The sequence below is a fragment of the Vipera berus genome (genome assembly GCF_964194415.1).
Source record: "Vipera berus genome assembly, chromosome: 2".
NCBI classification, from domain to species: Eukaryota; Metazoa; Chordata; class Lepidosauria; order Squamata; family Viperidae; genus Vipera; species Vipera berus.
In genome coordinates, this window is record NC_138203.1 from 120281395 (window position 1) to 120303026 (window position 21632).

A 21632-nucleotide genomic window follows, 5' to 3' on the forward strand; every position below is an offset into this window, starting at 1 on the left:
CTTCATGAAGTGGTAAGGAATGAGAGATCCAGTTTGAGCAACCAGGGCAATTGGATGCACTTTAGTGTGATTGGTCTATTCAGTCAATAACAACCGTCCTATTCCAATTTTACTGGGGTTCAGACTGCATGAGAATCCAGTGGATTTAGCTCATAGGGGCCATTTGTACAAACTAACATTATGACATTGTTCCTTATATGGCCAAAGGTTCTTAATTACTGTCTTCACCAGCATAACATGGTCCAGTTGTGTTTCCAAAATCACCCATATTTTTGTCTGCCTTTTTTTCTTTTTCATGAAACTAAAAAGTTTGCAGTAGTTCTTTTCAAACATCCAGTTTATTTTCCCCTTCTTCTCAGGATTACAAGGTAAGGGTAGATGAGAAAAGTACTAAGCCTACAGAATAACAGAGCTGGAAGTGACCTTTGAGGCCTTCCAGTCCAGCCTTTTGCTCAAGCAGGAGACCATATACCATGTCAGACAAGTGGCTGTCCAGTCTCTTCTTAAAAGCCTCTAGTAATGGAGCACCCACAACCTCCGGAGGCAAGTCTGATTAGTTGTTCTGTTAGGAAGTTTCTCCTTAATTCCAGGTTGCTTCTGTCCTTGATTAGTTTGTAGCCATTGCTCCTGTCCTGCCTTCTTGGTGCTTTGGAAAATAAGTTGACCTCCTCTTCTTTGTGGTAGCCCCTCAAATATTGGAACAATGCTATCATGTCACCACTAGACCTTTTTTCTAGACTAAAAAGGTAAAGGTAAAGGTTCCCCCGCACATGTGTGCTAGTCATTTCCAACTCTAGGGGCCGGTGCTCATCTCTGTTTCAAAGCCGAAGAGCCAGCGCTTGTCCGAGGACGTCTCCGTGGTCATGTGGCCGGTATGACTAGACGCCAAAGGCGCACGGAACGCTGTTACCTTCCCACCGGAGTGGTCCCTATTTTTCTACTTGCATTTTTATGTGCTTTGGAACTGCTAGGTTGGCAGAAGCTGGGACAAGTAACAGGCGCTCAACTCTGTTACGCGGCACTCGGGATTCGACCCGCTAAACTGCCGACCTTCTGATTGACAAGCTCAGCGTCCTAACCCACTGAGCCACCGCGTCCCTTAGTTTTCTAGACTAGACAGACCCAATTCCTGCAACTGTTTTTCATATGCTTTAGCCTTCACTCGCCCACACCCCGGGTGAAGTTGCTTTGTTGCTCTTCTCTGTACTCTTTCCAAAGGCTCAACATCTTTTTTATATTGTGGTGACCAGAACAGATGCAATATTCCAAGAGTGGTCTTACCAAGGCATTATAAAGTGTTGGATTGGCTCTTTTGGCAGCTGCAGCACACTGCTGGTTCATATTTAAGTGATTGTCCATTAGGACTTCAAGATCCCTCTCACAGTCACTACTATTGAGCCAGGGTTCACCTGTTCTATACCTGTGATTTGGGTTTTCTTGCCTAAATTAGAACCTTACTTCTCTCACCATTGAGAGAAAAGCCTGGGAAGGAGCTGATAGATTTTGTTATTCGGCAACTTCCAGTCTGAGGCACAGAGTTTAGGTTGAATGCCTGGGCACTGTTCTTGGGCCCATCACTGATAACCAGTATTTTCCATCCTTTCTCATGGCTTCCTGCCCTCTCCCCTTCCAAGACCTGGCATTTAAGAATTAAAGGACAGGAAGGGAGGGCGGGAGGGAGGGACAGTCACCCATTTTTTATGGGCTGGATGTACATGCTCATATGATAATGTCTTTTTCATTCTCCAAGTTGAAATGAATGGGCAAATGGGCAAAGGGGCCTTGGAGGTCATCTAGTCCAACCTCCTGCTCAGGCAGAAAACCCTATACCTGGACAAATGGCTGTCCAGTCTCTTATTAAAAACTTCCAGTGTTGGAGCATTCACAAGTTCTGGAGGCAGGTTGTTCCACTGGTTAATTGTTCTGACTCTCAGGAAATTTCTCCTTAGTTCTAGGTTGCTTCTCTCTTTGGTTAGTTTCCATCCGTTGTTTCTTGTCCTGCCTTCAGGTGCTTTGGAGAATAGCTTGCCTCCCTCTTCTTTGTGGCAGCCCGAGATATTGGAACACTGCTATCCTGTCACCCCTGGTCCTTCTCTTCATTAAACTAGACATACCCAATTCCAGTAACTGTTCCTTATATGTTTTAGCCTCCAGTCCTCTAATCATCTTTGTTGTTCTTCTCTGTACTCTCTCTAGAGTCTCGACATCTTTTTCACATTGTGGTGACCAAAACTGGATGCAGTACTCCAAATGTGGCCTTACCAAGGCATTGTAACGTGGTATTAATACTTCACGTGATCTCGATTCTATCCCTCTGTTAATGCAGCCTAGCAGTGTGTTGGCTTTTTTGGCAGCTGCAGCAGACTGCTGGCTCATATTTAGTCTATTGTCCACTAGGATTCCGAGATCCCTCTCACAGTTGCTACTATTGAACAAGGTATCACCTATACTGTACCTGTGCATTTGGTTTTTCTTGACTAAATGTAGAACCTTACTTTTTTCACTACTGAATTTCATTTTTTAGATAGTGCCCAATGTTCAAGTCTGTCAAGATCCTTTTGTATCTTAAGCTTATCTTCTGGTGTGTTGGCTATTCACACCAGCTTGGTGTCATCTGCAAATTTGATGAGTTCCCCATCTATCCTCTCATCCAAATCATTGATGAAGATGTTGAAGAGCCATGGGACACACCACTACACACTTCCCTCCATGTAGATGCAGTTCCATTGAGGACCACACGCTGAGTACAGCTGGTCAGCCAGCTAAGAATTCTTCTGGTGGAGATAATGTCTAACCCACATTTTTTTATCTTATCAAGTAGTAGGTTGTGGTCTACTTTATCAAATACCATACTGAAGTCCAAGTAAATTATAGCCACAACATTCCTCTGGTCCACTAATTTTGTCACCTGGTCAAAGAATGCAGTAAGATTTGTCTGGCATGATCTGTTTTTGACAAACCCATGTTGGCTTTTGGTAATGACTTTGTTTGCCTCTGTTCACTGATTCATTGCTTATTTTTTTCAGAATCTTCCCACATACTGAGGTCAAGCTGATAGGTCTGTAGTTTCCTGGATCCATTTTTCCCCCTTTTTTGAAGATGGGAAATAAATCAGCAATTTTCTGGTCCTTTGGTAATTCCCCAGTGCTCCAGGATCTTTGAAAGATATAGTTCAGTGGTTTTGAGATCACATCCTCCAGTTCCTTCAGAACCTTGGGGTGTAATCCATCTGGTCCTGGTGATTTGAACTTGTCTAGGGTGGACAGGTGCTCACTTACCATTTTCTTGCCTATCTTAACTTGTATTTCTAATCTGTTTTTTACAGTACTATTTTTGATAGGTTGGACTGCTTTTTCCCCTTTGTGTAAAGACGGATGCAAAAAACGAGTTAAGTAGTTCTGCTTTCTCCTTGTTGCTTGTCACTTTCTTGCCACTTTCTCCCAGTAATGGACCAATCATTTCCTTAACTTTTTTCTTGTTTTTTATATGTTGAAAGCAGCTTTTTTGTTGTTGTTATTTTTGACTTTTGTCGCAAGATTTAATTCATTTTGAGCCTTAGCTTTCCTCACTTCATCTTTGAAGGCTCGAGCTATTTGATGATATTCTGCCTTAGTTACGTGCCCCTCTTTCCACTTTTTATACTTGTCCTTTTTGTCTTTCAATTTATCAGAGTTCTTTTCTGTCACAAATGCATTTCTTTCTGCCAAGAAGAATACTTCAACACAAGTGATTGCATTTTCTTTTTCTCACAAAAGAATATTACATACTGAAATCAGTGGTTCTCAGCCTTCTCTATCTTAACGTCCATCAGTTGTTCTTTCAAGGACGGGGTCCCAGCATGATAGAAGCAAAAAGGCTTCCTACCTCTCCCAAGAAACAAGTATTATTTACCTACATATTAAACATATCATATGCTGAGAAGGGGTCATATTGTCATTCACAGTCAATCACAAGGCTTGAAGTTTCAGTGAGTTAGCAATGAATGTGAGTTGCACACAGGTACTCTCAGTTTACTTCTAAGTCCCATCTGCAGCATACATGCAACTAATTCAGAACTACTGTTCTACACTTGCTCAGTGCCAGGATGCAAATTAAAGCATCTCTGAAGAAGGCTGTCCAATTATAAAGACAAGGAGGGTGGAATGCACCTTTACGGTTGCATGCTGCTTTCACTGGGGCTTTTCCAATCCTGTTGCTTAAAAATGCCTAGAGGACCATTGCCATTCCCAAGAAGAGTGGGGGAAGGTTTTGAAGGTGAAAAGTGACAATGGCAAACTAAGAAGAGCAACCTGTTTTACTGATTTGGGGAGGGGGATGTTATTTTCCATTTTACCCAGTTATAAATAACAGAAAGATCTTTTTCTCCTATGTAGTCTTTATTCAGGTTGTACTATTTTTTGTATAAGAATGTGAACCATGACAGAACCTCCGCTGATAGCAGAGCAGAAATAATGCCCTTACCATCTCTTCTATTTTCCTGGGAACATAACTCATTCAACATAGAGGCTAAAACCCAGAACTGCATGAGAAGGTTAAGACTCACTGAGTTGAGAAACCACCACTGGGAGAGGCTAGTCCTGAATCATTGTACCTCAGGGGATTTTTCCCCAGCATTTGGAAATGTGACTTAGAGTTATGGAATGTGGCATCTTGATAATCATGAATTCATGTACTAGTATTTAAAAATAGAAAAAGGCTCTAACCTGTGAAAATTTGTAGGTGCAAATCTGCAGAAAGGGAAAGGAGTTTTTGAGAATGCCAACTAGCAGCCTGAAGACATAATGAAAACTCCTTAATTGCACAACACATGGACAGATTTACCCATAGTTTCAACTGGGAAACTCTGAGTATCCTAGACCAAGCTAAGTCCAAGAAATGCTAGAGAATTCCTGGAAGTCTGGCACTTAGACAGGTCAGCCATCAGCAGACATATAGTGAAAAATAGCATCTACATTTCATCCAAAAGAGACAATTAAAAAGCTAAACAGGAAGCAAAACGGCCTCCTCACCAGCAATCAGAACCCAGATAAGCAGAGCTTAGCACCAGGATTAATACCAGACCAACCAACAAGCAGTAAACAATACCACTGTCAAGGAACTGCTAACTCAAACAAACAAACAGTAAAGAACAGCCTAATTAAGGAACTATGACAGGCAGACCACCTATATATAAACAGAAAGCAAACTCCACTCCCTTCTAGGACTGATGGTGTTACTCAATTTGGTAATGAAATGTCTGCAAGAAAACATCCAAGCTCAGAGAGCAGAAAGGACTAAAGAATTTTACTATGTTGCTTATGATTGTGGTATTATTTTCAATTTAACGGTGTGTGGAGAAATCTGGAAGATGCTTTACACTCTACGGCTGAGTTGTCCATTACTGCAGGAAAAGCCCAAGCTGGTGTGTTGCAGACACCCTCTTTCTATTCCAGTACTTCTTAGTGGTTTCCCAGTAATGCCTCCTACTGGAGGTAGCCCAAAGACTTTAAGACCACCTTTAGTTCCTGATTGCTTTTTCAAGGAAAAGTCTGAATGTCCACTTAGATGGTAGAGGAGAGCTTCAGGAAAAGGCAGGAGGCACAAGCACTGCCACTCATTGAAAGTCCACCGTCATCACCCTTCCAAAGTCCAAAGACAAAGGCCAGTTGGACCACTGCCCATCAAATGCTCAGGAGTTGAAGAACAGTTTCCCATATCTCTTCTTCTATGTCATGGAGAAAATCTATCAATGTGATCCCTAATCTTTGATTGGGAGCCCCCCAGAGTTTTTGGAAAGATGGCCAGCTACAGGTGTTTTAAATAAATAAATATAAATAAATAATGACTTGATGGTATGTAATCAACATCCTTTTCCTCTGCAGCTAAGTAGAGTGATGAACGCTGAACACTGCTACAATCTCGCTGGCATTGGGACAAGTGGTTCTTCTGTTCGTAGTAAACACAGGTCTGCTTAGACATTTGCTCTGCCATTCAAGAATCTTTGTTCCACTGAGTTTTGAGCAGCTTGTGGTGATAGCCGTTGCTTCCCTTTCTGCCGCAGATGGTAGATCCCAATCTTTTGGTTATAGCTTACCCAATAAGCTATACCAGCCAGAATAGCAATAATCACCACCCCAGCAATTATATAGCCAATGATACGGCCAGTGGATAGAGGAGCTGCGAAAGGAAAAAAAACAAATGCATTAAAATTTGGCACATAATAGTTCCACAGCAGTAGTAATAGCAGTTATTTTTCAGGTATGGTACATAATAATAAAACACACCATCAACAATTTGGTACAATAATATAGTACATTCCAATCTGAGAACAGAAAATATAAGGCCTCACTAAGTTAATGGCCCACAGTATGGGAAACCATCATGGAGACTTACATTCAAATCAAAATAATAATTCTGCATGAGGAGTTGATCTTAAGCCAACATCAAAGTTTCATTAGGATAAAAATATTTGAAAATTTTGAAAAACTAGACAATGAAAGTTGGTTCCAAAAATTGGCACTGGCTGGGAAAGAACTCAAACTTGATTTTCCTACTTTAGTATAAGAAGGTATGAATTAGCTGGGATTTACAGGTAGTCCTTGCTGAGCTTATATTTCCTCAATGACTATTCAAGTTATGATGGTGCTGAATGAGGGGTACTTATGAAGGATTCTCATACCTGTGGCCCTGTGATCCTGAGGCCAAGTGAACATGATTTGTGTGTTCAGCAACCAGCTGAAAATTACAATGCTGTAGTGTTCTACAGTCACATGACTGTCATTTGCGACCTTAACGGCCAGCTTCTGACAGGTAAAGTCAATCGGGAAGCTCGCAGGAGGTTGTGAATGATGAATATGTAACTACAGGATGCTGAAATCTGCAGGATTCTTCTAACAACAACAAGTGGAACCAACATCATGTTTTACAACTGCCCAGCTTCTGCCAACCTAGCAGTTCGAAAGCACGTAAAAATGCAAGTAGAAAAATAGGGACCGCTCCGGTGGGAAGGTAACAGCGTTCTGTGCACCTTTGGTGTCTAGTCATGCCGGCCACATGACCACGGAGACGTCCTCGGACAAGCGCTGGCTCTTCGGCTTTGAAACGGAGATGAGCACCGGCCCCTAGAGTCGGAAACGACTAGCATGCATGTGCGGGGGAACCTTTACCTTTACCTTTTAACTTAGCTACAGAGTTCCTGGTCTCTGGTTACATGAAGCCTACCTGTATTGGTACAGGAGCCACAAGCATTTTTTAAAAGAAATATTGGGTGTATATAAGGCCAGAGGAGTTAACATCAGCAATTTAACATCAGCAATTTGAATAAACACCAGCCAATGTAGGAATTAGGGATAGATTAAACAATGTCTAAAACGGTGTGAATTCTGGAAATGGATCAGGTGACAAAGAGAGGAATCAGGTAAATCCATACTGCTCCAATTATCCAAACATGAGTTGATTGACTGCTTTGCCATCTTAGTGCTAGGGAACTAGTGGATCCTACAATCATTGATTAAATGAAAACTACAAATGTGGATCATTTTATTGATGAAGTTATTTAGAGAAAGTCACTCATTAATGAGATAAATAGGTATAAAATTACTGTAGTTTTGATATCACTAAGGAAACTCAGGTAGGAAAATAATGATGGTTCAAGGAAACAAAAACAGTAGATAAATTGGGTAACACCAGAAATGAACACAGGTGATTTGCGTTGACCACCAGAAGATTGATTATAATGTGTCTAAATCAGTTTGACAGAATGTCTTACATGAAAACTCCATTGAAACAAGTATGTAAAATTGAGGAGGAAATTGAGAAAAAGATATATTCTCCTAGGGGTTTTGATAGGAATGGAAGGAAAGATAATGGGCAAATGTTGAATGTATGAAAGAGCTAAGAGATAAGATTTTTTTTTCAATAGAGGATGCAGACAGACTTGTGTCTGATAAATGGGCAGAGAGTTACAGTACCTGCCAGTAGATGGAAAAAAAGGCCAAAAAAAGAAAGTAGGGATGAATACAGGAAAGAGAGAAGGAATTGAATAACCGATGATACTGTTTAATACTATTAATGCTGAATATCTGCAACAGGTCCTTCCTTCAATAGCTTAATTGCAAAACCTGAAGTTAGCTAAAGATTACTGGAGATGAAATTCAACAAAATGTGAAGGCACAGGATGGACAAGTGTATATATAAAGATAATGGCAAATTATTGGAGGACAATTGAATGAGCAGGATGAGGGTTGCTAGCATAGCAGACAACCTTCAACTTCCTCCCTCTCTCTAAATGCTTCTTGAACAGACTCTTCCCTTTTTCACAATGAATCTTTGCTTAGCACAAAAACCTTTTTATTTTTTCTTGATTGGGCTATAGATGGAAGGCCTGTTATGGTCAGAATTTTTATCAGTTTGTTTCACTGGTTTAAATCTATAAGTCACTACTTGAGAACTAAAGATAAATGCAGATTTGGTTGATAGTTACAAGACCTAAGACTGTGGCCATTCTTGTCATTCTTTAGGTCAATGGGTTAACTTACCTTCAACGTGTATGGTCACATCTCTAACATCAAAGCCATACTGGTTAGTAGCATTGCACTGATATGTGCCATTATGCTCTGTCTGGACCAGCTGTGGTTCCCCAGTGTTATAAGACTTCCCATCTTTCCAGCATTGAACAATTGGTGTGGGATTTCCCAAGGCTGAGCAGGTAAATGTTGTCGTACTTCCCTCCTCCCAAGTCAAGGTCTGGGGACAGTTGGAGTCATCTATTTGGGGCCCATCTAGAATGGAGAAAGAAATGTGGTTAGCAATAGTGTCAAATGTGGTTAGTTTCACTGGTAATAATGGATGAAATGAAGCAACTATGTATTGCAAAACTGGAGAAGCATTGGTGATAACCTATGGCAGTTTATACAATGTGCATTCTCAGTGGATCCTGGAATCTATAACGATACCACCATGCTCCTTCACAGATGGAGCATTGTTTCCAAATACAGAAGTTAGCAGATAGCATCAAAATTCGGGAGTCCCAAGGCTAATTTGCATAGACCCCCATCTTGCAGATACTTTGAAGAAAGGCAGTTTTTTTAACCCCTCTACATGATTTTTCAAAATGGAATACTCAACATGAATATTGTATGGTTCTCCTTTATCATTAAGTTATTGCTTTGGGAAAATGGAGAACATAGCACAAGGGAGAAGGATCAACCACTGTTTTTATTTTTTAAAAAATTATAGAACATTTGAGTATCACTCTTCTTATAATGTCAGAATAGATTTATGCAAATTTTGCAAATTTTCCAAGTGCTGCTTCAAACACCTCTTTAAAACAGCACATGCTCAGGTTCCCATTCTGGATCAGGAGCTTATAAATCATCCTCAATTTACACTCATTCATTTAGCCCCTTTTTGAAATTAGGATGGTTCTGAACAAAGGAACATACAACTTGGATTCAGTTAGGGGCTTTGCAGGGCCCTTGTGGTCATGTAATAAAAATTTGGGTGCCTGGCAGTCCACCTGTCCTTATAACCAGCCACAGGAAGACTGCAACTTACCCCCACCTGCCTGCCTTCCTCCCCACACCCCGCCCAGAGGCCTTGGGCCTGCTTTCTGTCCCATCGCACCTTGCTTCGCTTATCTCTTCCAAAGATTGCCTTTTCTAAAAGAGTGTGCAGCCAATACAACATGTGCCCTTCCTACGGAGACCGCCTTGCACCGTTTGGAAAATCACACCCTTCTGAGAGATAGCAAGAATAGCAGCATTTCCGGAAAGGCAACAGGCAGCCTTTGCCCCACATCAGTTGGTATTCTTTCAAAAAGGAGTTCTTCAGAAGAGGTAAGTGGATCAAGGTGTGACAGGGCAGTGAGGAAGCCGAAGGCCTGAGGGACCCAGCAGGATGGAAAACAGATCCAAGACTGTGGGTGCAAGGGTGTCTCAGCAGGTAGGCCATGTCTGAGCTGGGCCTAGGCTTGCATAAGGCCTCTCCCACAACCTGAGGCAGGCCACACTCTCCTTAATGACCACAATGGGAAAAGCCGGGAATGTGCTCATTGAGCAAGATGATCTCGTGGGTGCCTCTCTTAATGACCGCAACAACCTATGCCCGTAATTCATGGCTCCATTTTGGCTGTAAGTCAAGGACTACCTCTATTCCTGATTGGCTCATGAAAGAGGGGATTCATTTTGTGCAAATATAAGACCCCATGCATCAAGGAAGTCAAAGTACAGTATACCACAGCCACAGGCTGAAACACATCACAGAAGCAAGTAACTCTTTTTCACACAGCCTTACTAGATTTAAATAACCAGTTAAGTTGAGAATATAAAGCAGTATAAGTACTTCCAAGTGTACTGAGGAAAATCAGAAAATGTATTACTAGTTTATAATACATTTTCTGATTTTCCTCAGTACTCTTGGAGGTACTTACTCCTTTGTGTTCTCAACTGAAACGGGTATAAATACCTCCAAGAGTACTGAGGAAAATCAAACAAATGTATTACTGATGTTTAAAAACATAACTACCCCAAAAGGGACATATTGCTTTGGATGTCAGAGATTAATTCTCCTGATGGCACCAACCTACTAATCCATTTGCCACTTTGTTAGCCAGCCTTGCATTGGGTTTCCTACCTAGTTCATGAGAATGATATTACGTTCCCCATAATTAAACCCAAAAACTAATGTATATCTTCTGTAACTCCAATTGTAACAATAAACTTGCATCTTCAGAAATTAGCTGGGAGGTCCATTTGCTTTGAAACATCATTCTTGCTGACCTCAAACTTGTTGGCCTTCCGGAAGGGCCTGAAGACAGGGCTCTGCTATCTGGCCTGGGGATTTGGGAAAAGGGATATGGAGCCATTAAAGTAACTGTATTGTTAGGGAAACTGAGTGTGCTCTTCCATGTATTTTTAGTGCTTTTTATTTTTTTAATGATTTTTCTTGTTGTAATGTTATTACTAAGTTATATTGAATTTTTTATCTATTTGTTAAATCTATATACCACCCAGAGACACAGAACTAAGAGAAGTAGCGATATAAATTTAACAAATAAACAACAACAATTTCCCAACACATCAATAATTAGAAAGAGAAGAACACAGGGTGAGTTCCTATAGGAAAGGAACCACTGGGTGATAGAAGCAACTAGTCTTATGATCCTATTTCCCTCCCTCTTCTAGGGTGCAGAGACCTGGGATTACATAAAAATATGCAATGGCACCCAATTTCCAAAGTTCATTCTAGCTGCAAAATTTGTTGCCACACTATTTGAAGTAAAGATTACTGAAACTCTAGGAATAAAACATGAAGTGTATTTTTTCCCCACTCACAGAAGACAGTGAGATTTTGAGATATGTTTCTTTCCTTGGTGTGCCCATCAACGGTCAGGATGACTTGGCAGATGAATTTCCTCCCATTATCCTCTTGTTGAGCGATCACTGCATGCTGCAGGAAATCTTGATCTACGTTGCCGGATGCTAATATTTTGGTAGTATTCCTGATCTGCATTTTAAAACCAGGGGAAGCACTGCCATCAGCACTACATGTAATGTTCACCGTTTGACCAACAACAACTTCTGAATTGCCAATTTGCAAGATGGGCTTTGGTAAAGCTGTGAGGGAATAGAGCAGAGAAGTGATAATGTACTTAGATGGTTATAAAATGGTTAATGCAAATTGTTAAAGCAAATGCTGGCTAAAGGTTATGTCTCCCCCTCCTGCCCTAGATATTAAAACTGTGAGTAAGGACTAGGACAGAGGAACCCCAAGTTCAAGTCCATCTACAATCATAGAGGCTTAGTGAAGGACTTTCTCCTTCACACGCTCTCTCAGTCCACATTCATCTCACAGTTCTTGTATGAAACCTGGCTAGAGGCCATGTTTTAGAAATAACACATTTGGAATGGCTGGATACCAGATGTTCCAAAGAAGTGAAATGGATGAGAGTGGCTGTTTTTTAAAAATTTCTGCATTCCCTATTTGGTTAAGACATATGGACCTCTTTAAATAAATATTGCAAGTCAAAATGCAATACAGTAAAAACAAATCAATCATAAGTTGTAATGGCTTCATGTCTAATGGCTTTCTGTCAGATCTAAGCTCTGTATATATTTAATCTAAATAAGAATATTTAATCTAAATAAGAATATCCTAAAATACTTGTATTGGATCTCAATGAAAATAGAACAGATAAACAGATCTGTTCCATTGGTTTCAAAGGGCTCTCTCTCTCAAGCTACTTAGATTGATCCAATTCATTGCTTTTCAAAATTAAATCAATCTAGCTTTTAACTTCTTCTAGGTTTGTTCAAATAGATGGAAGAAAACTCTTCTAAATCTGTCTGTGTTAGTAATTACAGATAGGAGACTCACCAAACACATTCACCATCTTCGTCACGGTTTTGGTCACTGGTCCCAGAGAAACCTTGCAGATCAACTCTTGATCTCCAACTGAGGAAGAGGTTATCACAGCCTGGGCTCTTGCCAAGCCTCCCATCACACTGATGCTGTAGAACATGGGTGTCAAACTTGCCACGTCATGTGACGTGTCATGATGTATCACAACTTTTTCCCCATTGACATAGCTGGGGTGGGCGCGGCTTCCGTGTGACGCATCCAGCCCGTGAGCTGGCAGTTTGACACCACTGCTGTAGCTCAAAGGTTCCCCTGCAAACCACAGATCAAACATGACTTCATCAGCTGGGAAAGCCTCAGGTGCATCACACGTCACTTCCATCATGGTCCCAGCTTCTAAGAACAGGCCAGCCTGGAGCAGGGGAGCCTTTGCAAAATCTGCCAATGAAGTAAGAGAAATCATGTCAGTTATTGCAAAAGAAATCACAGCCACAATATACTCTCTCCCTAGCCTCTCAGTGCTGGGGCAACTGCAGAGGACATCAAATCTATGCAAACAAAAATCAAAACAGACCAACTTTTTTCTCACCCCTCCCCTGGAGATTTAGCATTGTCTAGCCACAGGGTTCAGTATATCTAAATCAGAACTGGGGCAATGGATGGGATCTCACCAAAAGTCCGTAACGATATGCCGTGGGAAGTGTTTTTTAGGAGTGGTCCTCTTGGTCTCAGATCCAGGGATGTTTGGCAGGTGATTGTCTTATTGTAGTCATTTTGCTGAGCTCTTATGCCATGGTTCACCACAAGAGGACCAGCTTTGTCCTTTTCAAAGGTCTCTACCAGAAGTTGCTCTTCCCCTTTCAGCAAGGTTATGGTGAGTTTCTGGATGGGGGCTACACCAGAAACCCGGCATGTCAAGTTATACAACTTGCCCACTTCCATTTCCGGTACTGGATCCAGCTCAACACTGTCTGGAGATTCTGAAATGAAATAAAATTTAGTTTGATTAGCATATGCTAGAAGTGATGAACTAGCATTAACACGGCTCTTCTGTTATTTATTCTATGGCAATTAAGTTCTCTATGTCTAAGTACATATTCTCCAGCTTGGAAAATATATATATATATTCCTGTACATTCTCTATATATTTATAAGGGACAGTGGATGGCACGCTTTAGCTTTCTCCAAAGAAATATCTTGTCTCTTGTCATCTGAACATTCTATTTCTATTTGCTTGCCCTAGTTAGATCATTATTTCCATCTTTTCCCTTAGCTAGGTGTGTGCATTCTTGCTAGGCATTAATATAGCTAATCCTCACCAAAATATAGCTTTCCTTTGTCAATTTCCCCAATACTTGATCACATATTCTCCTCACTTATTCTCCCCTGAACACCTTACAATGTAAACTATGCAACTGTGACCTGTCTTATTTTCCCAAAAGGAGTCCAGGGGAGGAGGGGAGAGAAATGTTGAAGAGTTAAAAATCTTGCCTAAGAAAGCCTCCTCTTCTGGGTGGCTTGCCATGGTGGGCCCCTCCTGCTGCCCTGCATACCAGCTTCATGTATTGCTTCACTGTTTTACCTTTGTTGTATGCTGCTCCCACTTTTAGTGGGATGGGTAGCTATGTAATTTTGATAAAGAAAATACATCAATTGCAACTGGGGCAAAACAAAACTCTCCTGCATAAGTATCCCAAATTGTTCAATAAAACTTTGTTAATTGCTTTTATTCCAGTTTCTGTTGTCCATTACTTGGTTATTTGACCACTGCAGCCAACAGTGCTAAAAGGTTTGATTCTACTGGACTAAGGGACTCTTTTGTGGCTTCCTGTTGAATTTGAACTGAGGGTAATTTAGATGCCCAATATTTTTTCATCTGCTGTTACAGTGTTGTGATTCAGGGTCAGCCTGTAGGTTCGGCAGTTGGGTCGGACGACTCAGAGGAGAAGGAGGGGGGTGTTGAAGAGCTTGCTGAGGGGATTGGACAGCTTGATGAGAGCCCCCAGCAAGGCCCCTCTCATCTGGTCACGATGCAGACCCAGCTGTGTGAGCCTGACAGCGTGGATGAAGATGACCCACAGCTGGCCCTGTTCAAGGACGCCCGACGCAGGAGGCAGTCAGTCAGGAGTAAACAGAGGAAGGCAATGGGGCACCTCGGAAGGAGGCACAGAGAGGCCACGCCCTGAACTGTATTTAAGGGGAATGCGTGGGAGGGCTGGTTTGCTGAAGGCAACTGCTTGGATTGTTCCTGCTTCTTAGCTCGTGTTTTATGGTTGGTGTCTTGTCTTGCTCTGTTTTATGTGAATACATTTGGCAGGCTTTATTCTAGCCTCTTGCCGTTTGTAAAGGGGTCATCCCTGCTTTTGCTGCAGGGCCGGTAGCAGGCTGGTACAGAACATACAGTCATCATGTGACTTACTGTAAGTAGTAATGATTGCTTTTGCAGATTTTCCCGGGTGATCCGGAGCATAGCACAAGAGGGAACTTTTCCAGTCCCTGATGTTGGAGACAAGGAAGGCTTTCCAATTGGATCCTTTTCCAATTATTTCGTTTTTGAAGGCTGTTTCAAGGCGAATCGCTTCTGCTTCAATATTGGCGCTGCAGTTTATCTGAAGTGAACCTCCAAATTGCACCACAGGATTTTCTGGCCAAATTCTCACAAAGACTTCCTCTGCGAATCCTGAAATTAAAAAAATACAACTTGCATAAAAATACACTTATAAAAGAATGGAAAGGGCTTAAAAGCAATGAGATTTAATTTTCTAGTATTAACCATATTCACCATCCAAAATCACTTCTGCATTATGTGCAGCCATATAAATATCAAAACATAAATAACAGGCATTAGCGAATGTGGACAAATAAAGCAGGCAATAAAGTTATGTTATTCAAGACTGTCTGTTAAGGTCAGTTAGGCTTTTGAGTGTTGTAAATGAATAGTTCTCATGGATTTGATGAGATCGTGAAACAAAGACAAGTCTCTTATCTTCAAAAATGCCCCTTTCGCCAAGTCAGCCCCAAGAGATTGGAGCAGCATTTCTCAACGTTGGCTATTTTAAGATGTGTGGACTTCAACTCCCCAAATTCTGGGAACTGAAGTCCACTTCTTAAAGTGGTCAAGACTGAGAAATGATGGATTAGAGAGAAGGGGACATGCACAATGGCCATCATATGCCCCTTATGAATATGAGAGGTCACTGTGTTGACAAAACAATTCTCTCTCAATGTTACTTAGTTGCTGTCCAAATTCTGAGCAGGAATTAAGGTAAAGGTAAAGGTTCCCCCGCACATGCGTGCTAGTTGTTTCCAACTCTAGGGGCCGGTGCTCATCTCCGTTTCAAAGCCGAAGAGCCAGCGCTTGTCCGAGGACGTCTCCGTGGTCATGTGGCCGGCATGACTAGACGCTAAAGGCGTACGGAACACTGTTACCTTCCCACCGTAGTGGTCCCTATTTTTCTACTTGCATTTTGACGTGCTTTCGAACTGCTAGGTTGGCAGAAGCTGGGACGAGTAACAGGCGCTCACTCTGCTACGCGGCACTCGGGATTCGACCCGCCAAACTGCCAACCTTCCGATCGACAAGCTCAGCGTCCTAACCCACTGAGCCACCACATCCCTTATGAGCAGGAATTAGAACATAGCATATCTTTCCAGAACTAAGAGCTATATATTTCCTGCCTTTTCTTTATTATGAATACCAGGAACTCAGTTCTTTGATTAATACCAAGTTATGTCTCATTTCCAAAGACTAGTAAAATTGCAGGAAACCATTCAATATTTGTTCTAACTGCTTTATTAGGGAGGAATTATACTCCTCTTGGGAGGACAATGTAGGGGGCAAGATCAAACTAAGGAGGAGATCTGCCTTCCCAAAGAAATGAAATTCAGAAATTTCAGTCCTTGCTGTTGCACTATTGATATTCCAAAAGCATAGACACTTTTAATCCAAAACTCTCCATTTCCTCTGACACATCTCCAAAACAGGGGGAAAATAGACTGAATTTGAATAAGTCCAGATTGCTTTGGAATCTGACAAATCCCTCTCTCCCTGAAGTTTGTTCTCTAGCCACCAAAAATATTGCTGTAATCTTCACAAGTGTTTTTCATTAGTTCATCTAGCCCAGTTCCTGCACTCTTGAATGCTTCAGCAGAAATCTCCATGGGGGTGGGAGTGCAGTGCCAAAAAGTTAAGATGGCAACCATGGCCACGCGATTAAAGCTTTACTTCTTTTTTTAAATGTATCATTGTTCTGACTGGGAATTCTGGGAGTCTCAACACATCAAAGTGTGGCGGATTGGAGAAAGCAGTTCTGATAGCTCAGCAAAAAAGTTGTAGCCTACAGAATGCGGAAATCTTCTGTTCCTGTCAATTTTGGAGGCATTGCCTTTGGTGATACTTAGGGAGTCACAATCACTGAATTACTTCACTGCTTGTGTTCAGATGTGACTCAGAAGGAGCTTCAAGGCTTAAGGCACCTGTCTGTCTAGGATTAACTGCCACTCCTTTTCTTGCCTGTGCTAAAAGAAATATAGCTCCTTCCCAGAAATTGCACAACTGAATGAACAGAAGAATGTCCATTTAAAGAAACCCTTGAGTTACTTGACTGCAATTCTAAGGTTTATTGTTGCCCCCCCCCCGCCCCAAGCTCACAGATCATCTTGAATCAACATGGGAGGGGCTGCTAGATGTCTCATCTATGTTGCAACTTGAGAAGAAGCCTTTTGACTCTCTCCTATCTGAATAACCTTCTTGCCAAGGGAATAAAAAGCAACCAACATGCAACTGAAATGCATTTCAACAGGGACAACAAGCTGGGTGGGCTTTGGTAGCTGTGTTTCATAGGAATTCTCCAGAATTCTTAAGCAACTGCTGATGAAAAAGTTAACCCTACATTTTTCATATTTTTCTAAACTAAGTCACTCTAGTCTAAATCTCACTGTCAAGAAATTTCTCCTTAGTTCTAGGTTGCTTCTCTCATTGATTACTTTTCATCCATTGCGTCTTGTCCTGTCTTTTGTTGCTTTGGAGAATAGAATGACACACTCTTCTTGTGGCAGCCCCTCAACTATTGGAACACTGCTATCATGTCACGCCTAGTCCTTTTCATTAAACTAGACATACCCAATTCCTGCAACCGTTCTTCATATGTTTTAGCCTTCAGCTCCCTTATCATCTTTGTTGCTCTTCTCTGTACTCTTTCCAGAGTCTCGACATCTTTTTTTTAATAATATGGTAACCAAAACTGGATGCAATATTCCAAGTGTGGTCTTACTAAGGCCTTATAAAGCAGTACTGATACTTCACATGATCTTGATTCTCTCCCTCTGTTAAAGCAGCCTAGGACTGCTTTGGCTTTTTTTTTGGGCTGCTGACACACACTGCTGGCTCATGTTTGACTGTCCACTGGGATGCCTTTCGCACTTACTGTTATCAAGCCAGGTTCCATCTAGTCTAAACCTGTACATTTGGTTTTTCTTGCCTAAGTGTAATGTGCATTTTTCTCACTATTGAATTTCATTTCATTTTGTTAGATAGGGCCCAGTGTTCAAGTCTGTTGAGATCCTTATGGATCTTGAGCCCATCTTCTGAGATGTTGGCTATTCCTGCCAGCTTGGTGTCATCTGCAAATTGGGTGCATTCCCCTTCTATTCCCTCAACTATGTCATCGATGAAGATATTGAAGAGTACTGGGCCTAAGACAGAACCTTGTGGTAACCCACTGCTTACCTCCCTCCATGTAGATGTAGTTCCATTGAGGTCTATTTGTTGAGTGTGGTTTGTCAGTCAGTTACAAATCCATCTGGTGGGGATACTATTTATCCCACATTTTTATAATTTACTAAGAAGTAGGTTGTGGTCTACTTTGTCAAATGCCTTACTGAAATCCAAGTATACTACGTCCACAGCATTTTGCTGGTCCACTAATTTAGTCACTTTGTCAAAGTGAATAAATTTAGAGTAAATTTAGTGAGTAATTCTAGAGAGGAATGTCTGTTCCTCCTCCAGCAAAGTCTCCTTTCTCAACCTTTGTGTTATTTTCTGAAGCAACTGGTGTCTCTAAGAGACAAATCTAACTTACATCTACAAGAAAACACAGGTTGGAGAAGATACCTCATTTCCCCATCCTCCCTAATGTCTGGCCAGCACTCAAGGTATGGGCTTCAGCATCTAAATATTACCCTACAGTTCTTTTAATTAATCAGCTGAGCCTGCAATAAAATCTATATTCTGCCTCCACAAAGAACGTGATTACCAAATAATATTCAACCTGCTGTGTTTTTCATGGGAGATCAAATGGAAGGAGGTGGAAATATCTGAGTATTGTAGGGTTCATGGGAGAAACCTCTTGTTTGTTTCCTTCTAACAGATTGACTGCAGTGTGCAAAAGTTCAGGGAAGATAAATAAGAAACCTTATTTATCAAGCCTTCAGGTTGGGCAAATAATTAAAAGACCAGAGGGAATGAATGTTTAGGACAAACAATCTGCAACTGCTGTCTCCGAAACTGATTTGGGGAATCACCTAATTTTTTAAGATTAAAAAGTCCCATTCTTGCTCTTTTCCAGGAATAAGCAGAGGGAAAAGAAGAAGAAAATTATAACTTTAGGGCAACAAGTGAACATGAAGTTTGCGTCTAGGAATGTGCCTTGTTCGGACTAAAATCTGCAGTTTTCTTGGCAAGGTTTTGCAGATTTGCCCTTGGACAATGTCCTAACTCGTAGCCCATAGGATGCCTGGCCCAAAGTCACCCAGCTGGTTTCATGCCTAAAACAGAACCAGAACTCAGAGTTCTCCAGTTTCTAACGACTACATCTCTAGTGTGTGGTTAAGAAACGGTGCTGAGGTTTGATCCGAGTTCATTCTCATGTATTCATTTCTAACGCCAATCCTCAGACTTATAAAGTAACTCTGCAGCCTGAATTAAGAGTACAAAAATCTTCCAGCTGTTTCCGGACAGACTCGGGAGCAGAGGGTTGTAGGCAGAGGACCCAGAAAGGCAATTTCCCTCATCAAAACCTATAGATCCCACATTCCACCGGTGACAGATCTCCTCTTCGAACTAGGAGCTGAAAGTTTGGAGGAAGAAACTGTACCTTGTGGGGGGGAAAAGTACCGCTCCCTTACCTTTTCCAAAAGCCCAGGAGCCCAAAGCAAGGAGGAAAAAGATGGAAGACCGCTGCATGATGATCGAGGCGAAACTCAAAACTTAGAGGAAGGCGTCTACCCGGTCGCCAAGTAGCCCAGTGGCCCAGGAAAACAAACTCAAAGCCTGCTTGCTGCCGCTAGATCCACACGCAGTCCGGCACCTGAGCCTTTTTTGCCCGAAGAGACGAGTTGCTTCTCCTTATAAATGTTCCGGGAAACGCCTCTTTTTCCCACGCAGCCTTATGAAGGTTACGGAAAACCCCCGATCGATTTCTAATTTCGCCCCAAGCACCTCAACCTCCGCGTGGCGCTGGGGAAACTTCCAGCCACGGTGACACGCTCCCGCGAGGCCATGCCCCGCCCCCGCGCAAAGGGCGAAGGACCGGAGTTTATCTGAGTGTTTGTGTCTTTATTTAGGTATCAAATGTTTAAAAGCCGCCTAGTTACTTCGCAGAGGGACTCGTCAGGTTAAAAACATTACAACACGAAGTGTATAAAATTTACAATTTAAAAAGTCAAGGATGGATTAAAAATTAATATTGAAAGGAGGGAGGGAGGGAGGGAGAGGGAGAGGGAGAGAGAGAGAGAGGGAGGGAGGGAGGGAGGGAGGGAGGGAGGGAGGGAGAGAGAGACAGAGAGAGAGAGAGAGAGAGAGAGAGAGAGAGAGAGAGAGAGAGAGATATCAGGTCCAGCCCCAGCCCCGAGCTCAGCCCTTTTCCTAGGAAGGGATTCTGGAAGTGATGGCGAGAGAAATGTGCTATTATAGCTGAAGATCTCGCAACACGTGGTTATTTTTTTTCCCTTTCCTTCCCTTCGCCCATCCCATGCGAGTCGAAGGAACTGCAGCTCACCCCGACTTTTCACCTGTAAAAGGTAAAGGTTCCCCCGCACATGTGTGCTAGTCGTTTCCGACTCTAGGGGCCGGTGCTCATCTCCGTTTCAAAGCTGAAGAGCCAGCGCTTGTCCGAGGACGTCTCCGTGGTCATGTGGCCGGCATGACTAGACGCCAAAGGCGCACGGAACGCTGTTACCTTCCCACCGTAGTGGTCCCTATTTTTCTACTTGCATTTTTCCGTGCTTTCGAACTGCTAGGTTGGCAGAAGCTGGGACAACTAACAGGCGCTCACTCTGTTACGCAGCACTCGGGATTCGACCCGCCAAACTGCCGACCATCTGATCGACAAGCTCAGCATCCTAACACACTGAGCCACCGCGTCCCTTTCACCTGTAAAAGATAGCCTCAAAACCTGGCAATCGGGTTTAAGCACAGGTCTGTGCACTAACTGTAAAAATGAATTCATCCTAAGAAAACTGAAAGGTTTTTTTTTAATCCCATTTATATCCCGCCCTTCTCCGAAGACTCAGGGCGGCTTACAATCTAAAGCACAAATCAATGTGCTTAGCAATAGCCTTCATTCTATGTATATGCTTTCAGCCCAGCCCCCAAAGCGGCATTATTACAAAGTCAGCTTATTGCACCCAACAATCTGGGTCCTCATTTTACCTACCTCGGAAGGATGAGTCAACCTTGAACCTTGTGGGACTTGAACCTGCACTAATTGCAGGCAGCTGGCGTTACTTAAGGAGGCATTAGCCCACTGCTCCACCAAGGCTTTTACAAGTTTTACATTTCAGGCCCTCCTCCATTCCTGAGTTGATGGTACAACTTTCCATAAATCTTACCCTGATTCACCACCACTTCCTGTTTGACCCAGCACAAAGGCTTCCCATTAAATATTTGCTGAGTACCTGAATGCATAGCCTCCTCCTCAACCCAACCCTGGTCCATTACCCAGACAACCTGAGCCTGTAGCTTCTCCATCACCAAAGGGCTCCCCCCCCCACACACCTCCAGCCCACCTTGCTGGACTGAGAAGTCTGTAATGAATTGTTTCATGTAGACTTGAGGTAGGGGCTCACCCTTCTCCCATTAGCCACTTGAGGCTACTGTGGACAAGCCTTCAACCTTGCCCGCCCTCCCCACCCCCACCCCTGGTTCCTGGCCTCTGATTTTGAAGGCTGCCTTTGCCAAAAAGGCCACCTCCCCCATTTCTCCGACTCACGGGTGGTAGGAGGGGAAGAGGTCTTTGAAATGACAGCTCATCTGGAATCAGTGGAAGAGAGAGCCTTGGAGGCAGGTCAGCTCCCCA

At 42.4% G+C, this 21632-nt stretch overlaps 1 protein-coding gene across 1 annotated transcript; it reads right to left on the reverse strand.

The window, feature by feature from the left end:
- Positions 1-4420: 4420 nt before the first annotated feature.
- LOC308663702 (intercellular adhesion molecule 1-like) lies at positions 4421-19765 on the reverse strand. Its single transcript, XM_081320341.1, has 7 exons — positions 19462-19765; positions 14756-15016; positions 13008-13316; positions 12355-12774; positions 11313-11594; positions 8517-8759; positions 4421-6156 (listed from the first exon to the last, which is right to left on the reverse strand). The coding sequence occupies exons 1-7, from the start codon at positions 19517-19519 to the stop codon at positions 5951-5953; spliced, it is 1779 nt and encodes a 592-aa protein (XP_081176467.1). The 5' UTR covers positions 19520-19765; the 3' UTR covers positions 4421-5950.
- Positions 19766-21632: the final 1867 nt, after the last annotated feature.